At 46.3% G+C, this 14,832-nt stretch overlaps 1 protein-coding gene across 1 annotated transcript in view; it reads right to left on the bottom strand.

Moving 5' to 3' along the window:
• The window catches only part of mxd1 (MAX dimerization protein 1), a 20,757-nt gene extending 6,560 nt beyond the window's left edge, over positions 1 to 14,197 (bottom strand). Inside the window, exons 1-3 of the mRNA XM_061260266.1 lie at positions 13,126 to 14,197; positions 12,257 to 12,356; positions 4,354 to 4,383 (exon numbers count right to left, since the gene is read on the bottom strand). Of these exons, the coding sequence (XP_061116250.1) occupies positions 4,354 to 4,383; positions 12,257 to 12,356; positions 13,126 to 13,192 (197 nt within the window). The 5' untranslated portion in view covers positions 13,193 to 14,197. The remainder of the gene's footprint in view (positions 1 to 4,353; positions 4,384 to 12,256; positions 12,357 to 13,125) is intronic.
• Between the last annotated feature and the right edge of the window lie 635 nt (positions 14,198 to 14,832).

Raw genomic sequence — 14,832 nt, 5'->3', positions numbered from 1 at the left:
CACATGCGCGAGTCTTCAGCCCAGCGCAGACCTGCCAGCGCAGAACACACGGGCTGAAATGTGTGCTCTACTGCAAAATGGCAGTAAAGACATTTTTTAAGATTTTAAAAGACGGTATCAGACAACTCCAAACCAGTGTGTGTGTGTATGTGTGTGTGTGTGTGAGCATGTGTGTGTGTGTGTGTGTGTGTGTGTGAGCGTAAGTGTGTGTGAGCGTGTGTGTGTGAGCGTGTGTCTGTGTGTGTGTGTGTGTGTGTGTGTGAGCGTAAGTGTGTGTGAGCGTGTGTCTGTGTGTGTGTGTGTGTGTGTGTGAGCATGTGTGTGTGTGTGTGTGTGAGCGTGTGCGTGTGTGCGTGCATGTGTGTGTGTGTGTGAATGTGTGTGTGTGAGTGTGTGTGTGTGAGCATGTGTGTGAGTGTGTGTGTGTGTGAGCGTGTGTGTGAGCGCGTGTGTGTGTGAGCGTGTGTATGTGTGTGTGTGCGTGCGCGTGTATGTGTGTGTGTGTGCGAGCGTGTAGATGGCGGTTATGCTCAGGGTTAACAGAAAGGCCTGTGGCAGCAGTTTGCCCGGCCTGGTGATGTGGAGAGAGAGCGTCTGTCCGTTTACGGGCTGAAAACAGACCCTCCGTCGCGGCTCCAGGGGGGATTAGGGGAAACCGAGACCTGCCCCCCCCCCGCGGCAAAACACCACAAGTCCCACGACCGATGGCTTCCAGGGCCCGGACACACCGTTACACAAGGCGGTGGTGTACTCTACACAGCAAACGTGTGCGTGTGTCTGTGTGTGCGTCCGTGCATGCAGAGAGTTGTGATTACTTAAGACTGTGCCTGACCTTAAAGTTGTGTAAACTCTGGTTCCCCCGTCTGAAGTGGACAGAATCTGACAGCCTTGACCCCCCCCCCCCCCCAGGGCACATGACTGAGTGTCAGTATGAAACTGGCCAGGGGGTGTGCCCCCCCCCCACCAATCAGGGGCTGAGGAGGAGAAGCTTTCAGAAATCTCTAACACCACCGGTTGCTAGTGTGGTGCAATTTCACAGTCAAGACCACAGATTTCAACCTGGATTGAAAAAACTTCATACATAGCTTTCCGTTTCTCTAAAACCATCTCCCCAGCTCTTCTGCTTTGTGTGTTGCTTTCATTTTCACTGAAACGGGCACACAAACAAATAAATTCTTTCCATACTACAACTTGTAATGGTTTCGTTTTCTGAGAATTTCTTCTTTTTGTTTTTGAACTCATCAACTATATATAGGCACGAGCAGTTCTTCAGGTCCGTCGCATTCTTTGAGTTGTTCGCCGCCCACTCTCCGAATCCTGGAGCATCTCAGAGCACCGTCAGCCAAATCCACGGTACATTTCTGCACCACCACATCTGCGTTCTCTTTTCCAATGACGTAAAACACGTCCATCATATTAAAACTGACACCACCTCGTTCTAAGAGTCAAGGTAAAGACTGTTGGTGGTGCTGTGAGGTCATTCCCCAGAACGAGGAGCCCCCAGGTGGGAAGTAGTGCTTGAAAGTGGCATAACAAGCTTCCCTGTTCTAAAATAAAGTAGAGATATAGATATTTCCATTTATATAGCGCTTTCCTAGTGCTTAACAGTGATGAGGAGGAAACTCACCTCAACTACCACCAGTGTGTAGGCTGGGAGATGCACGGCTGCCATTTTGTGCCAGAAACCTCACCATGCATCAGCTAAGGTTGTGAGGGAGAGAACATATTTTTGGCAATTAAATCACAGAATTAGGTGCCAGGTTAAGAGAGCCAGGCTGGGAATTAAGCCAGGACACCGGGGAACCCCCAGCTCTTTGCGAAGAGTGTCATGCGATCTTTAACAACCACGTGAGTGAGTCAGGACGTCGGTTTAGCGTCTCATCCGAAAGCATGTTTTAATGTGTAGAGTAGCGAGTTTGGCTCAGAGCCAAACAGGACTGAGTTTTACTGCCTCGAAAAACATGCCGAGGTACGGAAGGGCGTCTGTGTGTCCGAGCAGCCGGAGCCGTTCTTTGGAGGGAGGCGAAGCAAAATGTTCCTCTCTTTCCGTTCGCCTTTTCCGCCCGCGGAAATTCCAAAAGACATTTCCTACATTATGTGGAAGTGAAGAAAACCCTTCCGGCGTTTGCATCTCCCACTTCAGCACCGTGAGCAACCTCTGCTCTAATCCTCAGAACGAACGCGCCCAAAGATATTCCATATATATTTTAGGAACGAGTCGGAAAAGGTTGCATCCAAGTTTTCCCTAAATGAAACCGAGCAGTAAGTCCGCTTTTCTCCCAAAAGATGGAGGCTAACTGGACCCGTACGTTCCCTCTCCTACAACACTGTACCCTGAAAACGAGCGGGACCCCAAAGCTGGAGGGACTGGGAACGAGGCACCTCTCCCAAACCTAGAGATTCCTCTGCCGCCTCCGGATGAGGAGGGAAGCGGGTTTTGATGAGGTCGTCTTTCTACATTACATTACATGGCATTTAGCAGACGCTCTTATCCGGAGCGACGTACAACGAAGTGCAGATCAAACACAAGTACAAGTGCGCAGAGGACCTGAGAGGACAGTACAGTTCCGAGACCTAGTGTAACCATACAGATACAATCGGAACCCTTGAAGAATACATCAACTTCCAAACTAGCATGCCACAGTTGGCAGCTAGAATACCCTGAGAACAACAGTCTTTCTCAGGGGAGAGTAGGGAGGAAGCTAAAATGGCCGCCCTTTGTATTGTTCGTCACTGTAAGTTGATTAAGTCGGTGGTGCCCACACACACACACACACACACACGCACGCACGCTCTCTCTCTCTCTCTCTCTCTCTCTCTCTCTCTCTCTCTCACTGGCCCCGGGCCTTGGGTGTCCAGGCCATACATTATTCAGAGGGCCGGGGATCCCTGGCCTGTCGGCACAGCCCTTTGTCCAGGACGAGCGGGAGAGATGCTCATTAGCATCACGGCGGAGACCCGACTCTGCCCCCTCTGTTTGTCTCCTGGGTCATCACACAATATATCATACACACACACACACTCAACACATATACAAACACACAAACGCACACACATAGGCGTGCCCACACACACACACACACACTCAATCAGCACACTAACCGGTACCAGCACAGTAACCAGTATTAACCAAATCCAGAATCTAGAGCAGAGTTCAGACGCCAACCTCAGTACGCTAGCGCAGTGTTCAGACGCTAGCCTCAGTACGCTAGCGCAGTGTTCAGACGCTAGCCTCAGTACGCTAGCACAGTGTTCAGATGCGAGCCTCAGTATGCTAGCGCAGTGTTCAGACGCTAGCCTCAGTACGCTAGAGCAGTGTTCAGACGCTAGCCTCAGTATGCTAGCACAGTGTTCAGATGCTAGCCTCAGTATGCTAGCGCAGTATTCAGACGCTAGCCTCAGTACGCTAGCACAGTGTTCAGACGCTAGCCTCAGTACGCTAGCACAGTGTTCAGACGCGAGCCTCAGTACGCTAGCACAGTGTTCAGACGCTAGCCTCAGTACGCTAGCACAGTGTTCAGACGCTAGCCTCAGTACGCTAGCGCAGTGTTCAGATGCGAGCCTCAGTACACTAGCGCAGTGTTCAGATGCTAGCCTCAGTATGCTAGCACAGTGTTCAGACGCTAGCCTCAGTACACTAGCGCAGTGTTCAGACGCTAGCCTCAGTATGCTAGCACAGTGTTCAGACGCTAGCCTCAGTACACTAGCACAGTGTTCAGACGCTAGCCTCAGTACGCTAGCGCAGTGTTCAGATGCGAGCCTCAGTACACTAGCGCAGTGTTCAGATGCTAGCCTCAGTATGCTAGCGCAGTGTTCAGACGCTAGCCTCAGTACACTAGCGCAGTGTTCAGACGCTAGCCTCAGTATGCTAGCACAGTGTTCAGACGCTAGCCTCAGTACGCTAGCGCAGTGTTCAGACGCTAGCCTCAGTACGCTAACCCAACATTCAGACGCTAGCCTCAGTACACTAGCACAGTGTTCAGATGCTAGCCTCAGTATGCTAGCGCAGTGTTCAGACGCTAGCCTCAGTACGCTAGCGCAGTGTTCAGACGCGAGCCTCAGTATGCTAGCGCAGTGTTCAGACGCTAGCCTCAGTATGCTAGCGCAGTGTTCAGACGCTAGCCTCAGTACGCTAGCGCAGTGTTCAGACGCTAGCCTCAGTATGCTAGCACAGTGTTCAGACGCTAGCCTCAGTATGCTAGCGCAGTGTTCAGACGCTAGCCTCAGTATGCTAGCGCAGTGTTCAGACGCTAGCCTCAGTACACTAACCCAACATTCAGACGCTAGCCTGCACCACCCCTGCACTGCTGCAGATAAAGGCACACACACACACTACCTGAGAACTGGACCTACCTGTTCTTCTCCATTTCATTGTGCGTAGACCTGCAGGGAGACACAAAGCAGATTTGTTTGAATTAGCGGGTCTGCCCGTGAGTGTTTGGCTTCATTACAATAAAAAATTTATTAATTCTGTGTCATTACACTAAAAAACTTTATTCATACTGTTTCATTACAAAAACTTTATTCATTTGGTTTCATTACAATAATATCTTTATTAATTCCGCGTTTTTTTCCAGGCACGTGAAGTGTTTTACACACACAGGCAGAAAACATGAAAAGCTTGTACACATTAAATAGGCACAAATAGATAAAAATAATGTTCATAAAAAAATAAAAAAGAAGAAAAAGAAGAAAGCACAGTCTAATCTCCAAGCAGCAAGTGAGCATGTGTACGTGTTTATGCATTTGCGTACGTGTTGTATGTCTGTACACGTGTTGCATATGTGGAGGGGGGGGGGGGGGGGGGCGTGCATTAAATTCCATCTCAAATGAAGTCATGTACAGGAGTGTGTGTGTTCCAGTTAACCTGCGCTCTAAAGGAGTGTGTGTGTGGAAGGGGAGAGGGGGGTGGTAAATTTGGCAACAGTAACCAGAAACACAGACCCCAAACGTAGCCATGGTAACGGTGCTATGGTTGCACCCTAAAGCCACACGAGAACCGATCACTCAAACACAACGGGAAGACATTTAGGAAGACAACTTGGTCGATCCACAGCTTTAAGGGAAAGGGTCGAGGCAGAGGATGACCTGGGGCTTGACTGCACCTCCACCTGAAATCCTAACCTCCGCTCCCCATGTACCCCTGGGGAGCTCTGACCCAAACCTTCACACACCATAAATCACACAGCCTAACGAAGCTCAGAAACCTGCCACCCAGAGACCGTGAACATGACCCACAGGCTCTGTAAAAATACACACTCACCCACACACACACACACACACACACACTCACTCACACACACACACATACATACATTCAGCACGCACACACACACACACTCACCCACACAAACACACACAGCACACACATACACACAGCACATACACACACTCACCCACACACACAGCACACACACAGCTTGCACACACATACACACACAAACAAACACACTCACCCACACACGCAGCACGCACACACACACACACACACACACACACACACACAAACTCGCTCGCTCACAGACACACTGCACATACACACAGCCACAGACACACCGCACACAATCTCATTATCCTTATTTCACGCAGTATCACTCTCACAATTGTCAAGAAAGGGAAAAAGTGGAATAACAGGCCCTGAACTGAGGACCAGAATTTAGTGCCACTCATTACATAAGAGTTCATTTTTATCCCCACCAGAACCCGGTCAAATACATGCATAATTCTTCTAGATTTAAATACTTTTCTGCACTCAATTGATCTTGCGTGCTGCAACTGAGCCAACCAAGAGGACCAGAAGAGAGGCTTGCACTTAAGATGGTGACTGAGGGATGAAGGGATGTATATGGAGGGATGGCAATCCTCCGTGTGAGGGAGAGAAAGAAGGGCATCTGTGTTCCACTCCCTGCACGGCAAATTCTTCTGGGGGTGAGGGGGTCACAGCCAGCGATGACATGACCGGCCCTCCTCCCACCTCTGCGTACCCCCAAACATAGTAACCCCTCACCCACAGACACAGGTCAGCTAGGCGCCCCAAAACTTTAACTCTTTATGTGCCCAGTAACATCCCAATCCAGAGGGAGGAATGGGAGTGGAAAAGGGCCACACTTTTTCTGTCTGTCGATTAATTGTGTCTCTCCATGTTAAATCTATGAATAATTAATTGTAAAAGTCTAGAATTTTGAGGTCTAACTCAGATTGAATAAACTAAACAGTCGTGAAATTAGAAAAAGCATGTATGTCTCAGAATTACCGACAGAATGAGTGGTCTTGTGTCGGGATCCGTTAGATTTAAATTGAGTTATTTTTGCGCAAAAGAAATCATTCATTTTCATGCAGATTTTTTGGGGGGCTGCAGCATTTCGATAACACAGAAATGCTGCAGCGTAGCTATACCAAAATGGCATTGAGATTGGTTTGGAAACTGGTGATATATTGAGCTTCAACGCACCACAGCAAATCATTTTCACCAGGGCTCCATAGCTGTGGCTCCTGACTTTATGAAAAGTGTCAGATTGAGGCTAATTAAATCATGAAGAGTGACGGCCGGCCTGAGATCCTGAAACGGATCGGCCCGGGAAACGCACACCTGCCCTATATGCTGGCGTGTAGCGTGTATTCATGTACACGCGTGTGCTGTGTGAGGGGGCTGGGGGACATGGCTCTTCATCTCTGTTAAAGGAGGCCGTCTGACCGCTGAGAGAGAGAGAGAGAGAGAGAAAGGGAAAGAAAAAGAGGGAAACAGAAAGGGGTAGAAAGAGAAACGGGAAGAGATGTGTGAGAGACTGTATGTGAGAGAGAGAGAGAGGGAGGGGGGAAGGAGGGGGAAATGCCAATACCCACCACCAGGAGCCCACTCCCCTCCCCCATACCACCGCCATGAAAAAAGGGAAGATGGGGAGTGAGAGAGAGACGAGAGTAGGAGGGGCGGAGGAGGGGGGAGGGGTGGAGGAAATCACTCTTGGGTAAACAGGTACAGAGGTGGGCTCACTGAGTTGAAGGGAGCCGGCCGTGATATTCAGAGTTAAAATGGGGGGAGGTGATTAATCAATAGCTGTGCTCCAGTGGAGACTCCCAGCATTCCCTAGCAGGGGGTGTCAGGGCTTATTAGTGGCCGGGCCAATTTCACAATCTTCCCCCAGACGCTCCGTTTAGTCAGCCAAACCCCAGGATAATTGCGTGACGAGAAGGTTTTCCGCTCCTGAAAGTGGAATCGGTGGCAGACTCTTGCACTGGCTTTGTTTGTATCTGTTTTGGCCCAGGAGAATGGCTCATTATGCAAATGAATGATCTGATAAGACGTACTACAGTGTTCTCTGAAACGTGGGTACTCGAGAACGTGTGGGTGTCATTTCACAAAGCTGGCTGTAGCGATGGCTTTTCGGTTATTCACTTTACGCAAAGAGAGAGAGAAAGAGAGAGAGAGAGAGAGAGAAAGAAAAAAATCTGGCTGTAGTTCTTCAGCAGTTTCCTGGGTGGTGAGACACAGTTTTACTATGGTATGTGGGCCTGGTCTGCCAGTCTCTTACTGCAGATCAGCGTGAGCCCTATTTCTTTAAATAGAAAGACTGTGTGTGTGTGTGTGTGTGTGTGTTTGGGGGGAATGCAGGAGCATGGAGGACAGGTATCCAGGAAGAGGAGACTCAGGTACAGGGATGAGAACAAGGAACATGGTGGTCGTGTGTAGGAGAGGGGGATGGTGAGACTGTGCGGGTGTGTATGTGAGTATGCATCCGCACGCGTGTGCGTGTGTGTGTGTGTGTGTTTGTGAGTGTGTGTGTGTCTGTGAGTGCATCTGCGTTTGTTTGTGTGTGTGTGTGTGTGTGTGTGTGTGTAGAGGAGAGGGGGAAGGTGAGACAGTGTGTGCACATTTGTGTGTGTGTGTGTGCGTTTGTGAACGTGCGCATTTGTTTGTTTGTGTGCGTGTGTGTGTGTGTCTGTGTGTGCATCTGCATTTGTTTGTGTGTGTGTGTGTGTGTGTGAGAGAGTGTATGTGTGTGTAGAGGAGAGGGGGAAGGTGAGACAGTGTGTGCACATTTGTGTGTGTGTGTGTGTGTGTGCGTTTGTGAATGTGCGCATTTGTTTGTTTGTGTGTGTGTGTGTGTGTGTGTGTGAGAGTGTGTGTGTGTGTGTGTGTAGCGGAGGGGGAAGGTGACAGCATGCTACCCATGGGTGTTGATGAAGGAGGGAAGAGAAGGAAGGAAGGGACTGGAGAAGAATGGAAAAATCCTGCCTGAGGAGGACAGAGGAATGGAGGGAGGGAGTGTGGGAGAGAGTGAGAGAGAGAGAGAGAGAGAGTGAGAGGCGTGAGTATAAGACCTCTCCGCACAAACTGATGTGTGTAGCTTTATAACACAGGAATGCAAGCTACACCCTGATTCTGCACTTTAGCTCCCCAGCCAAAGAAAAATCAATTTATGGTTTCAGGGAAAGGTTAATGAAAATGGGATCATTATTAATATTTATGAAAATTAACCAGGTCAAATGGAAAAAGTCACCATGACTGAATGGCTTGCATGTGACACCTCAAGCCACAGTATCACAGTACATACAGTATGCTGGCATTTCAGTTAGAAATTAAAATGGAGGAATCCTGGAAAGATACAAATAATGTAGCTATTTAACATCAATGAAGTAGAGGTAGATATCCTTAAAAGCTTAGAGGTATTTTGCTTGGGTGGTGTTTTGGTGTTTGTTCAACAGTGTGCAACCCCCAAAAAAAGCAAATGAATGATCCTACTTCAGGGCACTGCATGTTTGTTAGAAAACAAGGTTGCTAGCCTCACAATACTTCTGACATCACTGGTGTCAAGAGAGGGACTATCAACCAATTACTTTAACCACCACTTTAGGATTAATCTACAAATACTCACTTAACCTGTTAAACGTCACTAAGTGACAACTTCACTTCTTTCAGACGGTTACAAAGCTCATTTTTTAGTGTTTCAGGATTGTGTTGAGAGGGAAAATTGTTGCATAATATTGAGATGGAGACTTCCGCTCAGTGTGGTAATCCTCCCGGGCTGTGTATTGGGTCAGTCACCTCTTACAGTGACTAACTAGCCTCCCGCTGAGCGACAAGTCCGCCAATTTTGACTTCCAACAGAGGATCGACATGGATGCCAACTGTCACTCCACATCCTCAATATTCTCACTTCCATTTTTGGTCTGAATCTTATACCAAATCATCTTACCAGCTCAGCTATATATTAGTCTACACACACCTAATATAATGCTATGAATGCTATTTTTTCCCCCTATTGTTCCGTTTCAGTCAGTTTTTGGTTGTTTATTGTGTCTGTACCCAGCACCCCATTTCATTTGAATAGATTAAATTAAACGCTGGTTCTTTAATTTAATAGAAATTGTAAATGCTACTGTCCCTCTCCTGTTACCAGCTCTATAATCCTCCTTTGTTAGTTCCTGATTTATTCATTTAGTTTTTCTTTCTGATTATTCTGCTTATGTCATTCTACTAGTCCATTAATATTTCTGTACTGTTGGCACAACCAGTGTACCATCACACATGTACAATGATATTACATTCACATTACAGGCATCTAGCAGACTTTTTATTATTATTTATTTTTATTTCATTATTTGTATAGTCTTTTATGTTGGGCCTGTTTTCTTTTTTTTGTTTTTTTAGGCCTTTTTTCAGCTTTATTGGACAGTATACAGTATAGAGAGACAGGAAGAACGGGAGTGAGAGAGATGGGAAGACATGCGACAAATGTCAGACGGTCGGATTCGAACCGCCGACGTCGCGGCTCGCAATGAGCATGCGGTCAGTGCTCTACAGGCTGCGCCACCGAGACACCCATGTCGGGCCAGTTTCTGAGATACAGATTATATTCAGATACTATTCCCAAGATAAATTCTATTTTGAATGGAGATTCAAAAAACATCCATAAAAAACTTGTAAACTTAATTAGGAGGACTAAAATTCATCTGCATCTGTGAAACCCACCCATTATCTTTTATTATTCTTTATAGAATTTCTCATCTTTGATTGTTTTTGATGTGTTCAGTCCCTTCAATTGCACTTTGTGTATGACATATGCTATATAAATAAAATATCCTAATTGCCTTGCCTTCACATGCAAGTCATCGGAACAGCAGACATGTGTAGCCCAGGGCCTATAGACAAAAACAAGCCTTCCTGGGTATCTCGGGCACATTTACAGAAATTTTATTAATGTGCATTGTCCGGGTCAAATGAATGAATTTTCTATTTTAAAATTTTTTTAAAGGGCACACCTGAGAAAGGAACCCAGATTCTGAGTCACCCTTACCAATACACCACACACTGCCTCCATTTTGTCGTTAATGTTTTTCGTTTTCTTTCTTTGGAACAGGTTTCAACTACAAGAGCATAGCCCTATATTAAGGACCATCGAGGCTGTTATGTTATGTGTCATAGCACGCCTGACTATAAATGAGCCATTCCAGTTTTTTTCAATCATTTTATAGAAACGGAAGTATGCGATGTGGAAACCTCAGTGTATAGTATATGTGCTGAATACGAGTCCTGTAAGATAGAGTAAAAGAGCTTAGCTGCTGGGTGTAACTGCAGGTGGATTAGGAGTAGGGTGTGTCCATATACAGACATGCATTGCTACACACGTGTGTGTTACACCGGTAGCACTGGCTAGCACACAGCAGAGCAGCTAACGTGACCTTTCTGACCAGAGTGGACCAGAGGGGTGGGTGGCGCAGTGTGTGGAGTGAGATCCTTTCCGCTTTCTGGACAAGGTTACAGGGCTTTCCAACAGCTACAGCTAGAAGATACCATACAAGGACTACAGCACGTGAACAACAAAGATTGACTCAAACTCGTGGTGGGAGTACACAGTGCTCTATGAAAACATGTTTACTTACACTAATGAATGCAAATCAATGGCAGCAGTGAGAGACAACACAACTGGTGTGTGTGTGTGTGTGTGTGTGTGTGTGTGTGTGTGTGTGTGTGTGTGTGCTCTCCATTTCTCTCACTCTCTGTTTGTACAAGACAGAGGCCTGCAACACAGGCTACCCATCAGGCCAATCCTAATATTTGAGCAACACTGGGTTCCTATTACCAAGAAGCTTAGGTATAAATAGCCCCAAACTCTGCTTTACCCCAGCCCGGCTTTAATATCCCGTTATCTGGAGTCACCCTCTACCAGGACGTCCTGACACACAGATTAGGCAGCCTCTTTTCGGGGCTGGTTGTCTCCATAATCTGGATAACGGCGGACAGCGTGCCCTTCTACAGCATCTGTCCCGGGACGTTTTCACTGGTGCAGACGCCCGGAACTGACCTCAATCTGGCCTGACGCGCGCTCGCACCAAACCCCGCTCCGAGACTACCGTTCTGTAGGTTTTCATTTCAACCCTAAATTGGCACACCTGACTCCTCTAATTTGGCAGCTCAATAAGAGCTCTATCTGGTGAATGAGGTGTGAGTGGGAGTGAAACCTACAGGACGGTTGCAGATTTCCTGGAATAGGGTTGGGCAGCTGTGCTCTAGCTGTTGAATGACGTGTGATTTGCTGGGTTTGGAGAGAAAGCCGAAAGGATGGTGATCTCCAGCACAGGTTTGGGCAGCTCTGCTCTAAAATATTCATATTAATATGTTCAGGAGCCACAGGTCTGCATGCCATACACGTTAGTAAGGTTTACCAACAAATTATGAAACCACACTTACAAAAGGATGACCACAGAAACGAAACAGAGGAATGCAGTGGTGTGGTGTAAACACTTCCAGTTTCTGCATCTAGATTCAGGTTCACTTTGGGGAAACTGGATATGCGTGTTTAACACTTTCCTTCCCCATTCTTCTTGCGTGAAACTAGCACACAGACTCTGCACCTCTACACACCCTTCCTTGTCCCGATGAGCAGTCGTCTGCAGTGTGACTGAGCATGAAAACGGCACCAGATGCGCTCTTTTTTTGAGGTGTACATGAGATAATTAATTTCATTTCAGGTGTGTCTCTGTAGGATGTTAGGAATCTGGAGCACAGCGAGTGAAATAAACAACGGGTGGGATTGGACTAGATGGGGTGGTGTGTGTGCGTGTGCCTATGTGGGTGGGTGGGTGGGGGGGGGGGGGGGGGTGCTGTATTGATGGATGCGTGCTTTGCAACAGAACCCCAATATAACAGAGCTGTACCATGTTTCTAAGTAAGGTATTGCACTGAATTTATCACCCTGAATATGAATGCAAACACTGAACACACAAATACGTAAGGTGTGCAGCCAAATCAAATTACCTGCTGTTGAAACTTTTCTTGCTTTTATTTTTTCGTTTCAGGCTGTCCCTGTCTTTGCCGTTGCTGTAGGGTAACATGGATGCATAGCCGTGTTCTGCCTCTGCAAAAACGATGGAGAATCTTTTTTTACAAACATTTTCACTCAAGGACTTTGACAGAGGATATGTCGCTTATAACATGGGCAGGATAAATAAGACAGTGCACTGTCCAATGCATGAAAAGCATTTGTTTTCATCGCTTAAAGACAAAAACGCAGATTCCGTGTTTGCAGTGTGAGCGTGAACGGCTGCTTCAGTGCGAGAATCCATCGTGTTCAGTCCAATGATGTCATCTGAACTCGAGTAAACCCGTTACCCAGTCAAACCACAACAGAAAGCGCGGATGGGGATGCAGGCGCTAGGATAGACCAGATCCCATGCATCTAGCAAGTAATAGAATCTCCTGAAAGCTTTGGAAACAGCTATTTAGATAGCCACTTGCACAAGCGCGTCTTTCTAACAGGCTACAGTAACCTCTATTGTTTAAACTGACGGCTGCGATCTCAATAGTTGAACAAGCTAACAGTTGTTTTGGTAGCAGCGTGCACGGTGCACCTCAGACATTACGACAACATTGCCTTAGCTGTCGATTCATAGCTACATGCTTCGTCCAATCTAGATGAAATGCATGAATATCCTAACACGATCGAAATGCAAAATGCACAATTAATCAAATACAAAAATAATCATTTTGGCGGAAACAATGCAATGTTTCCATTTGTTTTGGTGCATTTGTAAACTGGTATGTGCCGGCTTGTACTCATGCATTTTACAGTTTTACACACATAAAATACAACTATAAAATATTAGTAATCAATATGATTAGTTTACCTCTTTCTCTCCGTTCCAGATATTCAGCAGCTTCGATCAACATCTGCACCATTCCGACCGCCGCCATTTTCCACAATAACACCGATAAAATGACAATCCGGGTCAGAAATGAAAAGAAGTCTGACACGCCGATGTACACTCTTACTAACTGTATTGGTCTTGCAATGCCACTGATAATTTGCAGTGCACTTCTTTTGTCCTTTTCTTCGTGAACGAGGCAAAACGTCGACCGTGGTGCTGGTAGTTTGTACGCCGTTTTATTTATTTATTTAACAACCTGGCTGGATTGTTTTTGTTGTTCTTGAAAACCCTTTGTAAACAAAATGTTGTTTATATTTTGCAGGCTAATGAATACACATTAACAATTAGTTACGTTAGCAAGCAAGATACATGAATGCAGATTGCAACTGGTATCCTTTATCTTCTAGTTAGGTTGCTAAAGTAACCTAGCGCTTGTTAGTACCACAGCTAACCAGATAGTAAGCACCAAATAACAATGGCTAACGCTAGCAGTTAGTCCACTGTATCAAATTGATTACTGCCTTAAACCTTATAATTATTCGCAATGCACGTTATCAGTTCAGCTAACTAGTAATAACGTTGAATATGCCTGTCCAGTTCCCTTTGCCTGGTTGCTAACGTCAGTTAACTGATGTTAAAAAAACGCCTGTTAATATATTGCGAGCTAGTTATCTAGCTGTATTTTTAAAGTTACACAGTAACTGAAGGTATTCGCCTGCCACCTATGTTTTAAATAGTCCTGATCAACAAACAACGTCCGAGCAAGCGATCATCAACTGTAGTTATTCTGGTTGTTTAAAGATATTAGCTATCAATGTCCCAATCTAACTAGAACATTACAGAAATGCTGACTATCAAATGGATTAACTTCAAAGCGAATATCGTCCTACTAAAATTAAAATAGCAAACTTTACTTGATAAATTACTAAACTAGTTTGGCTTGCTGGTCAGCTTGTTACGTGAGACTCGCTCCTCCGCTCCGACTGTACGGACTGATCAGTGACTGACAGCGACGAGAGTGGTTTGTTTATTAGAGAAAAAATGGCACAAAAGTCGCTAGCTACTGACGAACACCGACCCAGCCGGCACCAGCTTGCTACTGTACTTCTGCCAGCCTATCCGTGCGAACTTCTCAGCGATTGGACACAAGACATATTAATCCGTTTTAGTATTGGATAGAACGACTGTCAGTTTCTTCTGCAACAACGATATGGAATCGCTGTTGTCAAGGGGGCAGGATGTGTGCAACCGACTGCAGTACTTCGCCATTTTGGATCACACGAACCCTTTATAAGCGTATATTCGAGACCACATTACAGATCCGTAATGGACCCCGTTTCCCAATTGAATGTGCCCATGTGCACCCTGGATGATTATAATTGGCCCCCTCCACTAAATACTCTGGACAAGTCGATTCTGATTGGTTGTTACAGCTCAAGAGCTGCCATGGCAACTCCCCCGTTACTCGTAGGTCACGCCCCATCCACATGGCGTTTTTTTCCACACTGTAGCCAAGTGTGGAAGAGGCTGATTGGTTTGTCGGTCTGTATCGTCGCCTTGTTTTTAACGTTGTGATTGGCCAAGTATGTACGCTCCTGCCACTGAAGATACCCCACTTTTTATGAGGTAATGCGGAAATGTGTAACAGACGATAGAACAGGGGGAATATATATATATATATAGTAT

The sequence above is a fragment of the Conger conger genome, chromosome 11 (assembly GCF_963514075.1).
Source record: "Conger conger chromosome 11, fConCon1.1, whole genome shotgun sequence".
In the NCBI taxonomy this organism is placed as follows: Eukaryota; Metazoa; Chordata; class Actinopteri; order Anguilliformes; family Congridae; genus Conger; species Conger conger.
This window is presented reverse-complemented; position numbering and strand designations above follow the sequence as displayed.